Source organism: Tupaia chinensis, unplaced genomic scaffold, assembly GCF_000334495.1.
Source record: "Tupaia chinensis unplaced genomic scaffold, TupChi_1.0 Scaffold000164_1, whole genome shotgun sequence".
Taxonomy (NCBI): Eukaryota; Metazoa; Chordata; class Mammalia; order Scandentia; family Tupaiidae; genus Tupaia; species Tupaia belangeri.
In genome coordinates this window covers 3,948,839-3,967,966 of record NW_006159638.1, presented here as the reverse complement: position 1 = coordinate 3,967,966, position 19,128 = coordinate 3,948,839, and the positions used below count along the sequence as shown (strand labels likewise).

General features: G+C 41.0%; 1 protein-coding gene across 2 annotated transcripts in view; it reads left to right on the top strand.

The window, feature by feature from the left end:
• The window catches only part of USP33 (ubiquitin specific peptidase 33), a gene marked incomplete at its 5' end in the record, with an annotated part of 53,496 nt that extends 41,567 nt beyond the window's left edge, over positions 1-11,929 (top strand). For both annotated transcript variants that reach the window (XM_006146066.2, XM_006146065.2), the window contains 3 exon segments: positions 9,008-9,110; positions 10,005-10,073; positions 10,685-11,929. In XM_006146066.2, the coding sequence (XP_006146128.1) occupies positions 9,008-9,110; positions 10,005-10,073; positions 10,685-10,842 (330 nt within the window). In that variant the 3' untranslated portion in view covers positions 10,843-11,929.
• Between the last annotated feature and the right edge of the window lie 7,199 nt (positions 11,930-19,128).

Genomic DNA, 19,128 nt, shown 5'->3' with positions numbered 1-19,128 from the left:
GGAAAGAGAGAGAGAGAAAGCTGCCTAGTTTGGGATTCAGAACATAGTCGTCCATGTGGGAGTCCAGAGCCTTAACCTCCGTGCCACCTGCTGCCCAGTTGGTTGACTTTTGTTGCAGAAACAGCAGATGTAGGCCTTGGTGTAGTGATTAGTTGAGGACTGACTGTATAAATATACTTAGTTTCCTCAAAATGAGTAGATTTTGAAGCATATCTTGATTGTGAACAATAGAAAGTCTGGTCATAGAATCAGAAGACACAGGGCGTGGTGGTTAAGGGTGCTGGACTCACACATGGCCAGTCATAGTTTGAGTCCCAGACCTGGTGGCTTTCTCTTGTTCTTGTTCTTGCTCTGTCCCTCTCTGATCAAACTGAAAGAAAGTTAAATACAATAAATCTTTTCAAAAAAATCAGAAGGCTGGAACCAGCAGTTAGCGTAATGGCTATGTCGCTGGACTCCCACGCCGTCAACCGCGGTTCGCGTCCTGGACCCGGTGGCTTAAAACTCACGCCGGGCGCGTGTGCATGCGTGCCCAAGATCCCGAGAGGAGAATGGAGGAGAAGGGATTGTGGCGTGGCCATCCCCCCGGGGGGTGATTTCTTGCTTTCTGTCTCTATGTCTCTCTCTGTCTGTCTGGTGAGTGCACATGCCCTCTAGCGAAAACCTCACCAAAAAAAAAAAAAAATCCGAAGGCTGAAAAGCAAGGTTTTATGTAAAAAACTAGTACAGTTCCAATTATCTAGGTCAAAAAAGTGTGTTCATGCTGTCAGGGCCAACCATGGTGGTTCAGGTGGTAGGGTGCTGCTATGGGAGGCTGTAGCCACGTAGAGGAGGCCCAGGTTTAGATCCTGGACCAACCTGAACAGGACAGGCATGGTAGCACACAGCTATGTTCCTAGCTAGCTGGGAAGCTGGAAGGGTGAGGCAGAAGGTCTTCATTTAAAAAATAAAAAAGTGGGGCTGGCAGGTGGCATGGTGGTTAAGGGTGCTGGACTCCCTACATGACCGACTGTGGTTTGAGTCCTATACCCAGTGGCTTCCTTTCTCACTTCCTCTCTCTCACTTGTGCACATGCTCTGTCCCTCTCTGGTCAAACTAAAGTAAGTAAAGAAATCAATAAAGTTAAGTACAATAATTCTTAAAAGAAAAAGAAAGAATTTTTCTAAAAACAAGAAAAAGAATGACTCTCAGTAACACAGCTCCAATTATTTAAGACAGTTTAAAGTTTTGATCACTTGGACCAGTCTGTGGTGTGGTGGTTAAGGTCGTCAGATCCCTCATGGCCAACTGTATGTTTCAAATCCTGGACATGGCAGTGTGAAAAACACTCTGGGTGCATGTGTGTGCCTAAAATGCCAAGAAGAGATGGGATTGTAATATGGCCATCCTCTGTAGGGAGGCGTTCTCTCTCTTTCCTGCTCCTTCCCTCCTTATCCCTTTTGGTCCAACAAGTGCATGCATGCTCTAGAAAAATTTTTTAAAAATTAATAAATTGAAATATTAAGTTTGGGAGTCAGTGAGTGATGTGGTAGTTAAGGTGCTGCACTTCCACATGGCCGAGTGCAGTTCAAGTTCTAGACTTGTGGTTTGTTCCACTCTCACTTTGTAACTTCCCTTCCTTAGCCTTATCTCCAAGGAAGGCTGGTTCCTTTCAGTGGAGGAAGATAACAAAGCCAACATTTATACTCAGTCCTGTACTAATCACGAACACCAAGGCCTTTTCAGTGAGTTAGGGAACATCACATCTTTCTGTCCATGTGTACGCATACGCACATACTTACACCCCTATATTTATTTAGCTTTCACCATGAATGTACTAAAGATACCTACAATCTGATAACACAGTGCATTTCAGTTTCCACCCTTTCCCTGTGTGTAACTCCCCTAACAGAAACCTGGTTCTCGTCATACTTAATATTCCATCGGTTCCCCATTTAAAGCCTATCTCACTATCACCACCTGCCTTTATGCTGCACTCCTACAGGTACTGACCTTTGGCCAACCACAGCACCCTTTCATTCTGCCTGGCCTCCAACACCCTTGATTGTGCTCCTGCTACTTCGCAGAAGCTTCCTGTCCTGTTTCCATGAAACCCCACTCCTGATCCCTGTCCCTACTCCCACCTCCAGTGTGGCAGCCTATCTCACCTCCAGATCTCCTGAAATCAACAGTGTTCTTCTTGACCTTCACTGCCCAGTTTTTTCAATGGCTGTGTCTCTTATTCCCTGAATTCAGGTCGTATTCAAAATACTTACCTCTGTTAAACCAGTCCTGGTGAATGTAGTCATTAGGCACTATTCAAGCACTGATAGAGTGAATGGTTTCAATATTCATCTAAAAACTTGTTTCTTCAGAGTCAGGAGTCAAATGATGCCCAAGTAAAATAAATAAGATAAATCTATACCTAATTTTTTGTTATGTAAAAATTACGTTAGGCAGAGACAGAGAGAGAAAGTGAGAAATCACCTCTCAGCAGGGACAGCCGTGCCACAATCCTTTTCCTCTATTTTCTTGGGATTTTGAGCATGTACGCATATGTGCCTGGTGTTTTTCAAGCTGCTGGGTCTGCGATGCGAACCATGGAGTTGACCGTGCAGGATCCCAGCACCTTAACAACTACACCACCAGCTAGACTCAAGATTGTTTTGGCAGGTTCTTGCCATGTCCTCATCCCTCTGCCCTAGCTTCCTAGCCAGGCTAGGACCATTGGTTTGCACTGTTGTGCTTGGCTTGTTTTAGGTTGGGCTGGGAACTGAGCCCAGGCCTCCTATGTGGCCTCAGTTCTGGGTAACAGTGTCTTTGCAGGCTGCTTCATAGATGAGCCTAGACTACATCTCACTGTTCCAGAATGGATAACAGTTCTTGAATGATGAGAATGTGTCAAAAGTACATAAAGTCAGCTTGACAGGGCTCCTGTTGGCCAAATTTGGGACAGTTTGAACTTTGAAATAAAGTGTAGTTACATGTAACTCGTTAAACAAAACTGGAGATGTTGCATCCATTCTTATGTAAATAAATGAATAAATGAATGGGATATTTACATCATTTTATCTTATTCCCCACAAAATACCAATGACAAAGGGATAAGTAACTGCTCTCAGAGAATATTAAAACCTTCTCAGTGAAGTTATTAGAGTGAACATTATCAGAAATGGAACAGATCAAAATCATGTTCCAGGATAGGATACAATGAGAAGCACTTGGCATCACTTCTTTGTTACACAAATGGATAATCTGAATCTCAAATGAGGAAAGGCAGACAAACCCAAATCGAGAGACATTTTATAAAACAAGATATTTGGAGGAAAGGAACATCTGCTCAGCAATCTATTTTTAAATTAGTCTAGGAAAAGAAAAAATTATTTGTACTGTAATTAGCTTCCCTGTAAGTTTCAGATTGCTTCAAAGTTAAAAAAAATACATAAAAATTACATAAAGCTTCTGGAAATTATATCAGCTGCCTGCCTGTGATGATTCTCAGGAGAATGCTCAGAAACAGGATAAGCAGATGCTGCTGCCGTCAGCACCCAGGTGGGTTAATTGGAAGGTGCCCAGAAGGTATAAGAGCTGCTCTTATAGATGTTAGCTGCCTACAGTGTGAAGTGGATTGGAATCCTCAGAAGATGCTTGGAAGTGGTAGCAAAACCCTATTTTTGCTTTATGTGGATGTCTCAAGCTAGACCGTAGCTGACACAGAGAGAAAGAAAATAGATTATCTTTTTTCTTATGCCTTCTTTATATTGCACATATCACTGACAGTATCTAATTTGTAAGGGATCCTGCAAGGGATTCTGGAAAATGTTTCCCTTTGCAGAAGAGTGTGTAAGAATGAACGTGAGGGGCCGGACAATTTTGTAGTGGTATGATGTAATGCTCTGCAAGGCAGTCCCACATAAGAGAATTCTGTGTTTAAGTTCAGAAACCTCCCTGAATATGCTGGACACGCATGTACCATGATTTAGAGCTGGCTAAAGACTAGAGTGGATTCTGGCATTAGAATCTTTAGGGATGTTGCCTCTCATTCTCTTGCTTTCTCTCTCTCTATTGGTCATGGAAGAAATAAAAAAAGAATGAACAAAAATAAGGCTTTTTAATACACAATATAGTACATCTGCCCCTTTGTAATTTTGTGCCATGGACCAATAGGTAGCAGGGAGGTTAAGGTGGCTGGACTCCACTTGGCTGACTGTGTGGTTCAGGTCCTCGACTTGGCAGCTTTAACACTATGATGGGTGTGTGTGCATGTGTGTCCAAAATCCCAAGAACAGGATGAAGGAGAAGGGATTGTATTGTAGCCATCTTCCCTGGGCACTGATTTCCCACTTCTCTCTATCTCTCTCTGTCAAGCTCATGTGTCCTATAGCAAACTAAAACAAAAAAAATAAAAATAAAAATTTTGTGTCCATGTATACTCATAACAGTAGCAACAGTGTCATGCTTCTACCTAGCACAGTTCCACTAGCTCATGTATTAGTACATGTTGCATTTACTATTTGGGAGAAACAGAATCCTGTCATTTCTAGGTGATGGTCATTTATCTTTTAGTTCACTCAGTGCACTTGTGATGTCCCTGTAATAATACAGTCATCTAAAATCTAGGGAATGTGTTCCCAGTTTACAGATACTTCCCAGAACTAGAGAACACATTTTTAAATCAGTGGGATGACTGCCTAACTATGTTAAAAAACAAAACAAAACAAGGTACCAGCAGATGGTGTAACATCACTGGGCTTTCCATCGGTTCCCCATTTAAAGCCTATCTCACTATCACCACCTGCCTTTATGCTGCACTCCTACAGGTACTGACCTTTGGCCAACCACAGCACCATTTCATTCTGCCTGGCCTCCAACACCCTTGATTGTGCTCCTGCTACTTCGCAGAAGCTTCCTGTCCTGTTTCCATGAAACCCCACTCCTGATCCCTGTCCCTACTCTCACCTCCAGTGTGGCAGGATAACCTAACTCCAAATCTTAACAGTGTTCTTCTTGACCTTCACTGCCCAGTTTTTTCAATGGCTGTGTCTCTTATTCCCTGAATTCAGGTCGTATTCAAAATACTTACCTCTGTTAAACCAGTCCTGGTGAATGTAGTCATTAGGCACTATTCAAGCACTGATAGAGTGAATGGTTTCAATATTCATCTAAAAACTTGTTTCTTCAGAGTCAGGAGTCAAATGATGCCCAAGTAAAATAAATAAGATAAATCTATACCTAATTTTTTGTTATGTAAAAATTACGTTAGGCAGAGACAGAGAGAGAAAGTGAGAAATCACCTCTCAGCAGGGACAGCCGTGCCACAATCCTTTTCCTCTATTTTCTTGGGATTTTGAGCATGTACGCATATGTGCCTGGTGTTTTTCAAGCTGCTGGGTCTGCGATGCGAACCATGGAGTTGACCGTGCAGGATCCCAGCACCTTAACAACTACACCACCAGCTAGACTCAAGATTGTTTTGGCAGGTTCTTGCCATGTCCTCATCCCTCTGCCCTAGCTTCCTAGCCAGGCTAGGACCATTGGTTTGCACTGTTGTGCTTGGCTTGTTTTAGGTTGGGCTGGGAACTGAGCCCAGGCCTCCTATGTGGCCTCAGTTCTGGGTAACAGTGTCTTTGCAGGCTGCTTCATAGATGAGCCTAGACTACATCTCACTGTTCCAGAATGGATAACAGTTCTTGAATGATGAGAATGTGTCAAAAGTACATAAAGTCAGCTTGACAGGGCTCCTGTTGGCCAAATTTGGGACAGTTTGAACTTTGAAATAAAGTGTAGTTACATGTAACTCGTTAAACAAAACTGGAGATGTTGCATCCATTCTTATGTAAATAAATGAATAAATGAATGGGATATTTACATCATTTTAGCTTATTCCCCACAAAATACCAATGACAAAGGGATAAGTAACTGCTCTCAGAGAATATTAAAACCTTCTCAGTGAAGTTATTAGAGTGAACATTATCAGAAATGGAACAGATCAAAATCATGTTCCAGGATAGGATACAATGAGAAGCACTTGGCATCACTTCTTTGTTACACAAATGGATAATCTGAATCTCAAATGAGGAAAGGCAGACAAACCCAAATCGAGAGACATTTTATAAAACAAGATATTTGGAGGAAAGGAACATCTGCTCAGCAATCTATTTTTAAATTAGTCTAGGAAAAGAAAAAATTATTTGTACTGTAATTAGCTTCCCTGTAAGTTTCAGATTGCTTCAAAGTTAAAAAAAATACATAAAAATTACATAAAGCTTCTGGAAATTATATCAGCTGCCTGCCTGTGATGATTCTCAGGAGAATGCTCAGAAACAGGATAAGCAGATGCTGCTGCCGTCAGCACCCAGGTGGGTTAATTGGAAGGTGCCCAGAAGGTATAAGAGCTGCTCTTATAGATGTTAGCTGCCTACAGTGTGAAGTGGATTGGAATCCTCAGAAGATGCTTGGAAGTGGTAGCAAAACCCTATTTTTGCTTTATGTGGATGTCTCAAGCTAGACCGTAGCTGACACAGAGAGAAAGAAAATAGATTATCTTTTTTCTTATGCCTTCTTTATATTGCACATATCACTGACAGTATCTAATTTGTAAGGGATCCTGCAAGGGATTCTGGAAAATGTTTCCCTTTGCAGAAGAGTGTGTAAGAATGAACGTGAGGGGCCGGACAATTTTGTAGTGGTATGATGTAATGCTCTGCAAGGCAGTCCCACATAAGAGAATTCTGTGTTTAAGTTCAGAAACCTCCCTGAATATGCTGGACACGCATGTACCATGATTTAGAGCTGGCTAAAGACTAGAGTGGATTCTGGCATTAGAATCTTTAGGGATGTTGCCTCTCATTCTCTTGCTTTCTCTCTCTCTATTGGTCATGGAAGAAATAAAAAAAGAATGAACAAAAATAAGGCTTTTTAATACACAATATAGTACATCTGCCCCTTTGTAATTTTGTGCCATGGACCAATAGGTAGCAGGGAGGTTAAGGTGGCTGGACTCCACTTGGCTGACTGTGTGGTTCAGGTCCTCGACTTGGCAGCTTTAACACTATGATGGGTGTGTGTGCATGTGTGTCCAAAATCCCAAGAACAGGATGAAGGAGAAGGGATTGCATTGTAGCCATCTTCCCTGGGCACTGATTTCCCACTTCTCTCTATCTCTCTCTGTCAAGCTCATGTGTCCTATAGCAAACTAAAACAAAAAAAATAAAAATAAAAATTTTGTGTCCATGTATACTCATAACAGTAGCAACAGTGTCATGCTTCTACCTAGCACAGTTCCACTAGCTCATGTATTAGTACATGTTGCATTTACTATTTGGGAGAAACAGAATCCTGTCATTTCTAGGTGATGGTCATTTATCTTTTAGTTCACTCAGTGCACTTGTGATGTCCCTGTAATAATACAGTCATCTAAAATCTAGGGAATGTGTTCCCAGTTTACAGATACTTCCCAGAACTAGAGAACACATTTTTAAATCAGTGGGATGACTGCCTAACTATGTTAAAAAACAAAACAAAACAAGGTACCAGCAGATGGTGTAACATCACTGGGCTCCCACATAGTTGACTGCAGTTTGAGTCCCAGACCCGGCAGCTTCAAACTCACACAGGTTGTGTGTGCATGAGTGGCCAAAATCCCGAGGGGAGTCCAGAGGAGAAGGGATTCCTATGTGGCCATCTCCCTGGGGGGATGATTTTTCCCTTTATGTCTCTGTCTGTCTCTGTGTCTCTGGCTAGTGTATGCACCCTATAGCAAAAGTCTCTCTTTAAAAAAAAAAAGAAAAGAAAAGAAAAGAAAAACCAAAAACACCTTGCTGCATCAAGAAGAAACTTCCTGATACCAAAGATAATGTACCTGAAAGGGGTCCAAACCTGGTAATGGTAAGTTATAATTTCATATCTGGTAAAATCAGTCTGATATTACACTTCAGACATCTCAGTTCTGTCTCTTTTTTTTCTTTTTTAATTGAATAACTAGACCTCAGAAGTTTGAGAACCAAGGTAGCCCTGCATATCTAGCTAACAAGAACTGACATTGAAATGATTCCATTTTAACCATTAGGTTACTCACCTGAATATTTCTATTTCTAGTAGAGTTGTGCCTAGTTTGAGGCAACATACCCATTCTCTAGGCTTTAGGGCTGGAGTGTGGGAAGGGACCATCTTCAGGAACTCTCCCACTACTTTTGAGCATTTACTGACACTTATATATACATGGCTTGTAAAATGACATGTACAAGATTGTTTATTGCAGTGTTCTAATTTGTAATAGTTCATTGTCTGCCAGTATCTTAAATGAACAAAATAGGGTGTAGACAGTGAATATAGTATGTTTAAAAAAATGTATTTTTACATTCGAGTTTTGATACATAGATGGAGTGTTTATTGTTTTGAAGACTTTACCTTGATCACCTTCATCTGTGGAATCTTTTATGTCCCTTTTGTGTATACAGCTGGCCCTGGTTTCCACATCTATGGATTCAGCCAGTCCCTGTCAAAAATGGTGCATTGTTGCTGGCTGACTCCTATTTATGTAGTTAGGCCTATCGCAATTGGATCTGTACTGGACAGGCAGACATTTTCCCCTAGTCATTACCCTCTAAATGATTCAGTTTAACAGTTGTTTACGTAGCATTTATATTGTATTGGTTTTATAAGCAACCTAGAGATGATTTAACGTATACAGAAGAGTGTGGGTAGTTTACATGCAGATACTATGAAATTTTATATAAAGGGCTTGAATATCTGTGGGTTTTGGTATTTGCAGTGGGTCCTGGACCCAATCCCCCACAGATGCTGAGAGATAACTGTACTCATTAAATTTTGACGCATAACTTAGAATTGTTTATTAATAGGTACTACCACATATCCTGGTACCAAGATAACTTCGCATCAGTGAATATCTTATTGTGGCACCATATTCTCTGTGTATAAAAAATTGATCTGATCAGGTGCTGAGTAGAATACTGTCCACTACGATGCAAGTTCTCAATAATAGGTAACTGATTTTTTTCTTCTCTAGCTCAACAGAGCATTCCAAGAGGAGGACTCCCCAGCTACTTTTTATTGCATTAGTATGCAGTGGTTTAGAGAATGGGAAAGTTTTGTGAAAGGTAAAGATGGAGGTAAGTAATTAATTGAAAAATGACTTTTTTTTTTGGAGAGTTTTTTTTTTTTTTTTTTTTTTTTTTTTGCTATAAGGCTTGCCAGAAAGACGGGAAGACAGAAAGCGAGAAACCCCCCCCCCCCGGGGGGATGGCCATGTCGCAATCCCTTCTCCATTCTCCTTTCAGGATCTTGGGCACGCACACACATGTGCCTGGCGTGAGTTTTAAGCCACCGGGTCCGGGACTCGAACCGCAGTCGACTACGTGGGAGTCCAGCGACATAGCCATTACACTAACTGCTGGCCCATTTGTAATTTCTTATTAAATTACAAAGCAACTGTTTTTGTTTGTTTATTTGTTTGTTTCCCCATAGGCTGTGTGCTCTTCAGAGGGAGAGAGAGAAACAGGGAGAGGGAAAGTGAGAAATTATTCCCCAGGGGAAAAGGCCACACCACAATAATTTCCTCTCCATTCTCCTCCTGGAATCTTGGACATGCACACACGCACATGTGCCTGGTGTGATTTTTCAAGCCACTGGGTCTGGGACTTGAGCAGTGGTCAGCCATGTGGGAATCCAGTGATGTAACAACTGTTCTTTTATAGCATTTAAAGATACCTTTTATCTGTAATCCCCAAATGAGAGTGAAGGTAGAATTTCTATTAAACTTTGGAGAGTAGTGAGAAAGCCTTTCTCACTGTCTTTCCTTGTTCTATTTTGGAGGAATTAAAACCAGAAAAGGAAGGGATTAAGGAGAAAATGTTAAAAATTGACTAATAACTTGGCTAACAATAATAACTAAGCTGGTTATATTAGTTAGAACTTTCAATGATTTCAGGCACAAAACTATATGATTCTCTGGTGTATTTCTTTGAAAGGTATGAATTTTAATCTTTTTTGTTCTTTTCAACTAGATCCACCAGGTCCTATTGACAACACTAAAATTGCGGTCACTAAATGTGGTAATGTGATGCTCAGGCAAGGTAAGTTTGACTAAATATTTAGGCCTTTACTAGGTGATTTGTTCCTGTTAGGTATATATTATCACTAGCCATCTGTGGTACTTTTTATGGTCATTCAGGAATGTAATTTATTCGTGAACTAGGACAAAGAGTGGAAAGCAGTTAGTGTTAAATTTTTTTTTCAGGTGTGTGCAGTAAGGCGTGTGAGCTCATTGGAGAGAGAGAGAGAGAGAGGGAAAGTGAGGAATTCCTCTGTAGAGGGGATGACCACACTGTAATCCCCTCTCCATTCACCTCTTGGGATTTGGAGCACACACCCTGGTGATTTGATTTTCAAGCTGTTGGTATGGAGTCATTATGGTTGGCCATGTGAGAGTCCAGTGCCTTAACCACCATGCCATCTGCTGTACCATTAATGCTTAATTTTTGTAGGCGCAAGCAAGACATCCCTATTTAAGACAGACTGTATGTTACAGCTTATTACAATATGGGCTGGTAGTATGAAGGTTCATGTTCCAAAAGTTCTCAGTTATCCCCAGAAGCTTCATGCTGGCGGGTACATTGTGAATGCTTTTGCAGTGTAAATATGTTGGACTGTAAACATTATTTTGTCTACATACACATAATTTTAGGAGCAGATTCTGGTCAAATTTCTGAAGAAACGTGGAGTTTTCTACAGTCTATATATGGTGGAGGGCCTGAAGTTATCCTGCGACCTCCAGTTGTTCATGTTGATCCTGACATACTACAAGCAGAAGAGAAAATTGAAGTAGAAACTCGGTCTTTATAATTTCGAGGCTATAGAGAGTTCTAATGAAAAATCATTTTTGCGTCCCCTGACATATACACATGAAAAACATTCCTAAAAGCATGTTTATTTTCTTGATCTTTCATCTTTTCTCCCATTTATTCCTTTTTACTGGGCATTATGGAAGAATATGTTAAGATGTGTAATATACTACAGGTTGATGTATTTAATGCTAAATAACTTACCATAAAGTCTTTCAGTATAATATTTTTGAAAGAGAAGGGCAATTGTGATTAATTGGTAATCAGTAGGGTATCTTTGATCTTTGTACTACACACAGGTCCATAGTATCCTTTGAAGTGTTGTAAATATTTTTGCTTTAAATACTTTTTCATCACCCTAAATTATCATAACTCTGACCAATCTTCTCAGTTTTCCAAAATCTAATTTAATTGTATAGTTTTGACATGGCTTCCTATAATTAAAAGCCTATTTTAAATTGAGAGTAGTAGTTAGAAAATTGTTAATTTCCTAAAGCTCAGGAAATGTTAGGGTGTCTCTTTTGCACTGCAGCATATAAATTAGCATATTAAAATTTACAAAATGTCTTTTTTGAATGTATCAAGTATGTATTTAGTTTGAGTGGACTTTGTCAGCAGGTGTCAGTAACTTATTGCTGCTTATATTATAAAATGTTAAATTTCAATCCTATAACCCTGGATAGTATTCGTTAATGTCAGTAACTAAAAAACTTAGAGTTAGTTTTAGGACACATTATATTGAGAGCATGAAGTGCGTGGAATGTGTCAATGAGGTTATTGATAAAGCGGAAGCCACTGCAAAATGATTTTTTAATGAAATGCATTATGTCTTTTGAATAATATAGTATGCACTGCTATTTGCTTGATTACGTAATGTCAAAAGTTTAACTATATTCCAAGTATAAAAGCATACTGAATTATGTTGAGGATGTTGAACAGCATTCATAATGGCTTGGTTTTGGTTTGGGGAAGCTGCCATCAGCTGAAACAATGTTGTTAAAATTAATTCAATAAAAATGATTTTAAAATGTGGAAATAGAACATTGAATTTATTTGATAGACATTAAAGATGAAGAGTATAAAGTTAATATGGGTGCTTTCTTGTTATTTCTTATCAGAAAAATGTAGATAAGTCATTCTTTTTTTTTTTTTTTTTTTTTTTTTTTTTTTAAGTTTTGCTATAGGGAGCATAAGCTCGCCAGAGAAAGAAGGAAAGTGAGAAATAACCGCTGGGGTGTTGGCAATGCTGATTTTCAATCTACAAGATCTAGGACTCTCACCGTGTTTGGCCATGTGGGAGCCTAGTGCCTTAACCACCATGCCATCTGCTGGCCTCAAGAGGTATTTTTTGGGGAGACCAGCAGGTGGTATGGTGGTTAAGAACGCTGGATTCCCACATGGCTGACCACAGTTCAAGTCCTGGTCATGATGGCTTGCTTTCTCACTTTCCCACTCTCAGCTGTCCCTCTCTGTCAAATTAAAAAATAAATAAATGAATAGATAAAGTTAAATAAATTAATTCTTTTAAAAAAAGAGTTTTTTTTTTTGATAGGATCTTGTCACATGGTGATCCTTCCACTACATCCTCTCACTTAGCTAGGGTAATAGGCATGCATCATACACTGGTGTCCTTCTGCCTGCACCACTGCAGTGATGCTGGAAACAGGTGTTTCTGAGAGGGTGTTGACACATTGCAACCCTGCCCTACCTCTTAGTTAGCTAGACCACAAGTGTGTACCACTACACCTGATCTAACTAGCTTAGGTGAAGATTCGGAACCATACCTCCCATGTGGCAGCAGCCACCATGCAGCAGTACCCTCACTTTTGCTACCATGACTGGCCCTCTTTTTTTTTACCTGCGTCACTTTGAATGTTGAATGCCAGATTTCTTGTTATTCTACCTTTCTACATACCTATCATTTTATTTAGATAGTATATTCACTTTCTTGGTTTCAACTATCATTTTAAATAATTTTCAACTTTTCTTGTCTCTTCAAAACTCGAGTCCTAAATTTTAAACTTTCTGCTGGACGTATCTGTTCTTATGGCAGTCACCAAAACTCAACAATATGAAATGCCGTATGAATAGTCATCAGGAGTATGGACGCCAGAGCTTGTGTCAGCTACATTTTGCTATACTAATGTTTTTTTTTAATATTTATTTAATTTTATTTATGAGTTCACTAATTTTAATTTGACCAGAGAGAGAGAGTATTCACTAATTTTAATTTGACCAGAGAGAGAGGGAGGGACAGTGATAACGCAAGGCACCAGGTCCAGGACTCAAACCGCGCTCAGCCATATGGGAGTCTAACACCTCAATCACCATGCACTCTGCCGACCCTACTGTAATAATGCTTTAAAACCATGGTTAGATACAAAGGCATTTACTTAAGTTACAGGTGGGCTCACTCATGTATCTGCAGTCAGTTGTGATTGGCTAGGCCGAGCCAGTTTTTGCTGGCCTTACTGATTTGTCCTGGGTTTGGCTGATCTCAGATCATTTTTGCTGAGATGATGGCAAATTTTTTTTTTCAGGCTAACCCAGACATGTGTTCTTGGTCATGGTAGAGGTGCAAGTCATTTTTGAGCCAACGTATGTATCATATTTTCTAAAATTTTGTTGAAGCAAGTTACAATACATGGTTAAATTCAGAAACAAGGAATAGGTAAATAGTTCTGTGTTTAATAAGGGGAACTGCAATGTCACATGGCAGGTCCACCTAGCTTCTGTGGCACAGGGGAGCTGGAAGCCACATGCAGACTGTGGTTTGACTCCCCCGCCCCCCCCAGCCCATCTGGTCTAAAAACATGCTTTGTGCACATGCCTGTCCCCAGGATGTGGCTTGGAGGACTAGAAAAGGGGATTGCAGCATAATCGAGCCCCGTGGAGGGTACGTCTCTCTTGTGCGTGCACATATGCTCAGTCATGACTGGGGAAAAACTGTCTCTCCCTTTAAAAGAATAACTTGGAAAAAAGTGTGGATATAGAGAGGTGTTATCTACTGAGATCATTAATGCAGTCAGTCTGTGTGCATAAGAAAGTTACCGGTAGGGCAACAAGTGATGTGGTGGTTAGGGGTGCTGGACTCCTATATGGCCTACTGAGGTTCAAGACCCAGACCAGGTGGCTTGCTTTCTCACTTTCTCTCTCTCTGTGTCCCTTTTTGGCCAAATTAAAATAAATAAAGTTAAATAATTATTTAAAAAAAGTTAGTCAACTTTTCAACCCTTTTAAAGAATTATTTAATTTTATTTGTTATTATTTTTAAATATACCGGAAGAGTCGGAGAAAAGAAAGTGAGAAAGCAAGCCTCCATCACCTGCTGGCCCAAACTTTTTAACTATTAGTGGTTGTTTTATTTATGGATGTTTATTGCCTAAATCAATGATTGTTTTATAGGTTACAAAACAGTTTTCTGATTCTAGCATTTATTTTGAGGGGCTTTCCAAAAGGCTCTTCACCCTGTAAATGAATTGTGGGGAAAGAAATAAGAGTGGTTCTCTGTGATATTTTTCATTTTGGACGGATTTCTTTTAGGTTGGTTTTTTTTTTTTTTTTTTGGCCATAGGGCACACCCCTTTGCTGGAGATAGACAGAAAGCAAGAAATCACCCCCTTCTGGGGGGGATATGTCCACGCCGTTATCCCTTCTCCATTCTCCTCTGGGGATTTTGGACATGCACCCACACATGTCCAGCATGAGTTTCAACCCGCTGGGTCCAGGACTTGAACCACAGTCAGCCATGGCGGAGTCCAGTGATGTAACCATGTAACCATTATGCCATCTGCTGGTCCCTATATAGTTCATTTCACTTCTCTAAATGTTTCCTAAATCTTTCCTTGAATTAAAGCATGCCATGAGAGTTTCTTAGCTAGGTTATGTTCAACTCTTCCAGGCCTACATTGCTTTCAGCTTAGAGTAAGAGATGTAAAGTCCCATCAAGTTACTTGTTGGAGTTATTAGAAAGATGCTGTTGAAGACAGTTCTCATGATTGTGTTAGGAGAATGCGTGGAAGAATTTTAGGACTGAAAATAGTAATGTCTCCTTTGGGCAAGTAGTTTGTTGTTTTCCTGATACTGACACCATCATAACTGATTTTCTTTTTTGTTCTGCCAGTAAGCTTAAAGGGAAAGTTCAGGACTTTAGTATTTTTGTGCATTATTTTTCTGGGTTCTCTTTTCCTTTTGCCCTAATGTTCCATTTTAATTATTTTGAGTTCTATTTACCTACTATACTGTTCCTCCTGCCCCCAGTCATGAGGTCCCTTTTTGGTGATGTACAGTACAAACTTCCCTATTAGACAGAATGTACCAAAAGATTTTGTCTTGTTCACTCTAAGATAGTGCCTGCCAAAATAGATATCTGGTCAGTTTATTCAGTAATGTTGAGGGATCTTTTTTCAGATTCCCTTCTACAATGTTTCTTTTATTATTCTGACCCTCATTTCCCCAGGAAGGATGGTCATGCCATAATTCCTTCTCCACTCTCCTCTCGGGCTCTTGGGCATGCATGTACATGTGCCTGGTATGCATTTTGATGCTCTGTCCAGGACTTGAACCCCAGTTGACCATGTGAGAGTCTAGTGCCTTAACCACTACACTGTGCTGGCCTTTGACCTGCACTTTTCATTCATGGTACTTTGTTTGAATTTATGTACAGTATTTTTTTCTTTCTTGAATGTAGCCTCCTTATCTAAACTGTGCTGTCCGAGCAGGGCCTATGCTTGCAGAGTTCATCAGCTTTTCCAGCACTTTGCATAGCACTTGGCATACTGTTGGAGAAATGAACTGTATGAATAATTTTTTCCCCTTTTTTAAAAATTTTGAATAGGGAGTGTGTGCTTGTACACTGAAAGAAGTCACATCCCCTCTGCAGGGGGGATGGCCATGCTGGAACCCCTTCTCCATTCTCTTCCTGGGATTTTGGGCACACATGCACAAGCACCCAGTGTGATTTTCACATATCCATGGCCAGGTCTCAACCTGCACAGGTGGCCATGTGGGATCCAGCTGCCTTAAACTACATGCCACTTGCTGGCCCAATATATCAACTTTATTTTCTTTTTTCTTTTTTTTTTTTTTTAATAATTTGTTTTATTTTTAAATACTTTTAAAATTATTTTTATTTAATTTTATTTATCCATTCATTTCTTTTAATTTGACTAGAGAGACATACAAAAAGGAAGAAGGAGAGTGAGGAAGCAAGCCATCAGTATAGTCAGCCATGTGGGAGTGTTCAGCACCTTAACCGCCACAACCACCTGCTGGTCCCTGTATCCACTATTTTCAAACTGTGTTCTAAGGCTGTGTTGTTTGTGCCATGGTAAAGAAGGAAATGTCAGCTGGTTGCCCACTCCCAGCTCCTTTCACTTGGGTCAAATATCAGATTCTGGCATGGATTATGTTTATAAAAGGAGTGTCAGTGTTTCAGAAAATATTGTACAATCTCCTGACTTGGCTGATTTTTAAGTTTCATCTATCTTCAATATTCTGTGATTCTGGATGAAAATAACAAACAGTATATAGGAATATATCATAATTAGGGAGCAAGCAATAATTTGTCTGCAAAGCTGTCAGTGGTTCCCTTTTCGATAAGCAGAAAAGTTCCTCTTTTCCATTTATATAATTGGGGAACTCTTATCCGTTTCCACTCAGAAGGATCTACTCCAGGGCTAGTTTCCTCTTTGGTTACCTTTTTTTTTTTTTTGGAGAGGTTTTTTTGCTAAATGGTGTGTGTGCTTGCCAGAAAGCCAGAGACAGACAGATAGAAAGCGAAAAATCACCCTCCGGGGGGATGGCCACACCACAATCCCTTCTCCTCCATTCTCCTCTTGGGATCTTGGGCACACACGCCCGGTGTGAATTTAAGCCACCAGGACCGGGACTCATAACGCAGTCGGCTACATGGGAGTTCAGCGACATAGCCATTACGCTAACTGCTGGTCTCCCTTCTTTACCATCAATGAACTGGCCCTTTTCCCTTACCCTTTAGGGCTTACTCCATAGACCCTACAGTCAGGCACTTGGAGTTACTTATTGTCCTCTCCCATTCCTACATTCATTCATATAGTTCCCTCAGTGGAGAATGGTCTATTTCCCCCCTACTTAGTGAAGTTGTGCTATAACTCAAGCCGGCTCTTATAAAAAAATCTTTCCCAAACCTTCCTCTGCTCCTGTATTACTGAGTCATTGGAAAAGTCATGATTATTGATTTTCTATGCAAAAATGCATCATGACTTTTCTGACAACCCAGTACTTAAAATATATAGAACCTTCTTTAGTTCATAGGTAGGCAAATTACTTTTGTTTCTCAACAGAAAAATGTGACTAGTGTCAAAAGCTGGGTTCCCCAGGATGTCAGTGTACTGATTTACTAAGGAATGGTTTTGTGATCATCACCACTGGGAGGGGTGAGGAACAACAAAGCTGGGCAGAGGGAGAAGCTGAGGGGCAGTTGAGGCATGCCTCCGCGGGTGTCTCAACTGATCCTGTAAATTGTTCTGCGGGAAATGGGATGAGCCATTGCAGTTGTCCCAAGTGTGAGACTGAGTCTTTTATCCCTGTGTTAGCCACTGGATGTGGCCTTGCTGGGAGCATTAAGACATTGCATGGCATGGGCGTGCCAGAAGGGGGCTGACGACTGATGGCTGACTGTGGGCAACACTCCTGGCAGCAGATAAGTTCCTTACTCCCAAAGCGTGAGCTGAGAAGTACAACTCAGGGCTCCCCACAAATAATGTCTAGCTCATAGGATGTCTGGAAGCCTAAAACAGCACAACATAGAAAAAGTACACAGCATACTGCCTGGCACATAGGCATGATTGGTATGCTTATTATAAATGGAAGTTTCCTCTATAACTTTGTGGTTTATTTTTGTATCTCCAGACCTAGTACAGGGCCTGGCAATAAACAGGTTCAATAAAGGCTTGTTGATATGTTTATCAATATATACATATATCTGTCACCCTTTGTCTTGAAGCAGATATTATTCTGAGTTGAACTCAAAACTAAAACATACCAGAAGCCATTTGGACTGTTCAATAACTTTTATTATCAACATAAGAGAGCACATGTATACACCTGCGAAAGTGATGAAGCAGTACTACACAACTGTAGGAAAGACTCAGTCTTCTACCACTGAATTTGATATTTGGGTGATACAATCAATATAAATAGGGAAGGTTTAGCTTACCTTTTCCACAGTTCATAAATGGTGAACTTGTGTATGGTACTATCAACCTAAAGGAAGTGCTTTTGTGTTGGGCATTATTTCCTGCATGCTTGGTATTAGTTGGTAGCTAAGGTTTGTTTTTGTTTTTAGTTAGGTTTTTGCTATAGGGCACGTGCGCTTGCCAGAAAGACAGAGAGACAGAAAGCGAGAAATCACCCCCCAGGGGGGATGGCCACGCTACAATCCCTTCTCCATTCTCTTCTCAGGATCTTGGGCATGCAGACACATGTGCCCGGCGTGAGTTCTAAGCCACCGGGTCCGGGATTCGAACCAACGTTGGCTACATGGGAGTTCAGCGACATAGCCATTACGCTAACTGCTGGTCCCGGTAGCTAGGGTTTGACAAACAGTATTTACCAAACACGGCTTTAGGCCAGACACTATATGGAGATATAGCAAAAGTCTCTGCCTTTAAAGATTTTACTTCCTTGGTGCTAAAGACACCAATACACAAATCAGGTCTGGAAGTTATAATTGTCATGAGGAAATAAACGCAGGCAAAGAGTAAACGCGGTGGCGCAGGTGTGAGCTTTTGCATAGCACGGTCGGGGTGGTCCTCTGATGTTGACCTTTGAGAAACCCCTGAAATTCGCGAACATGGATGAGTTAAAAGAAATCTGGGGGAAGTGTTCTAGTCAGAACAAACGCAGAGGCCTGAAGCGATTCGAGCTTGCGTAGTAGTAATAGCGGGAAAGCCAGATTGGTGAGCGAGGGGACGGCGCGGTTGGAGCTGAGGTAGGCAGGTGCATATAAAATACACATACACGGGTATCTTGCTGGCCTGAGAACACTGTTAAGGGAGCTATTAATAAAATGAGCAAAGCTCTCAAAAGGCGGCACAGGACAGGATGAAGCAGATTTCCAACAGCGGAGCTACCGGGGTGGCTTTCCTCCAAGAGTAGGGCCGGTGACCGTTGCAGGGGATGGACTGGGTCCTGCCTTCGGAAGATCAACCTTCGCCCAGGGGCCAGGGCCGGCCTCGAGGGCGGGTTTCGGCGGTCCCCGGCCTGCACGCGCTGCACGGGCCGCGGTTACCAGCAGGCGGTGTAG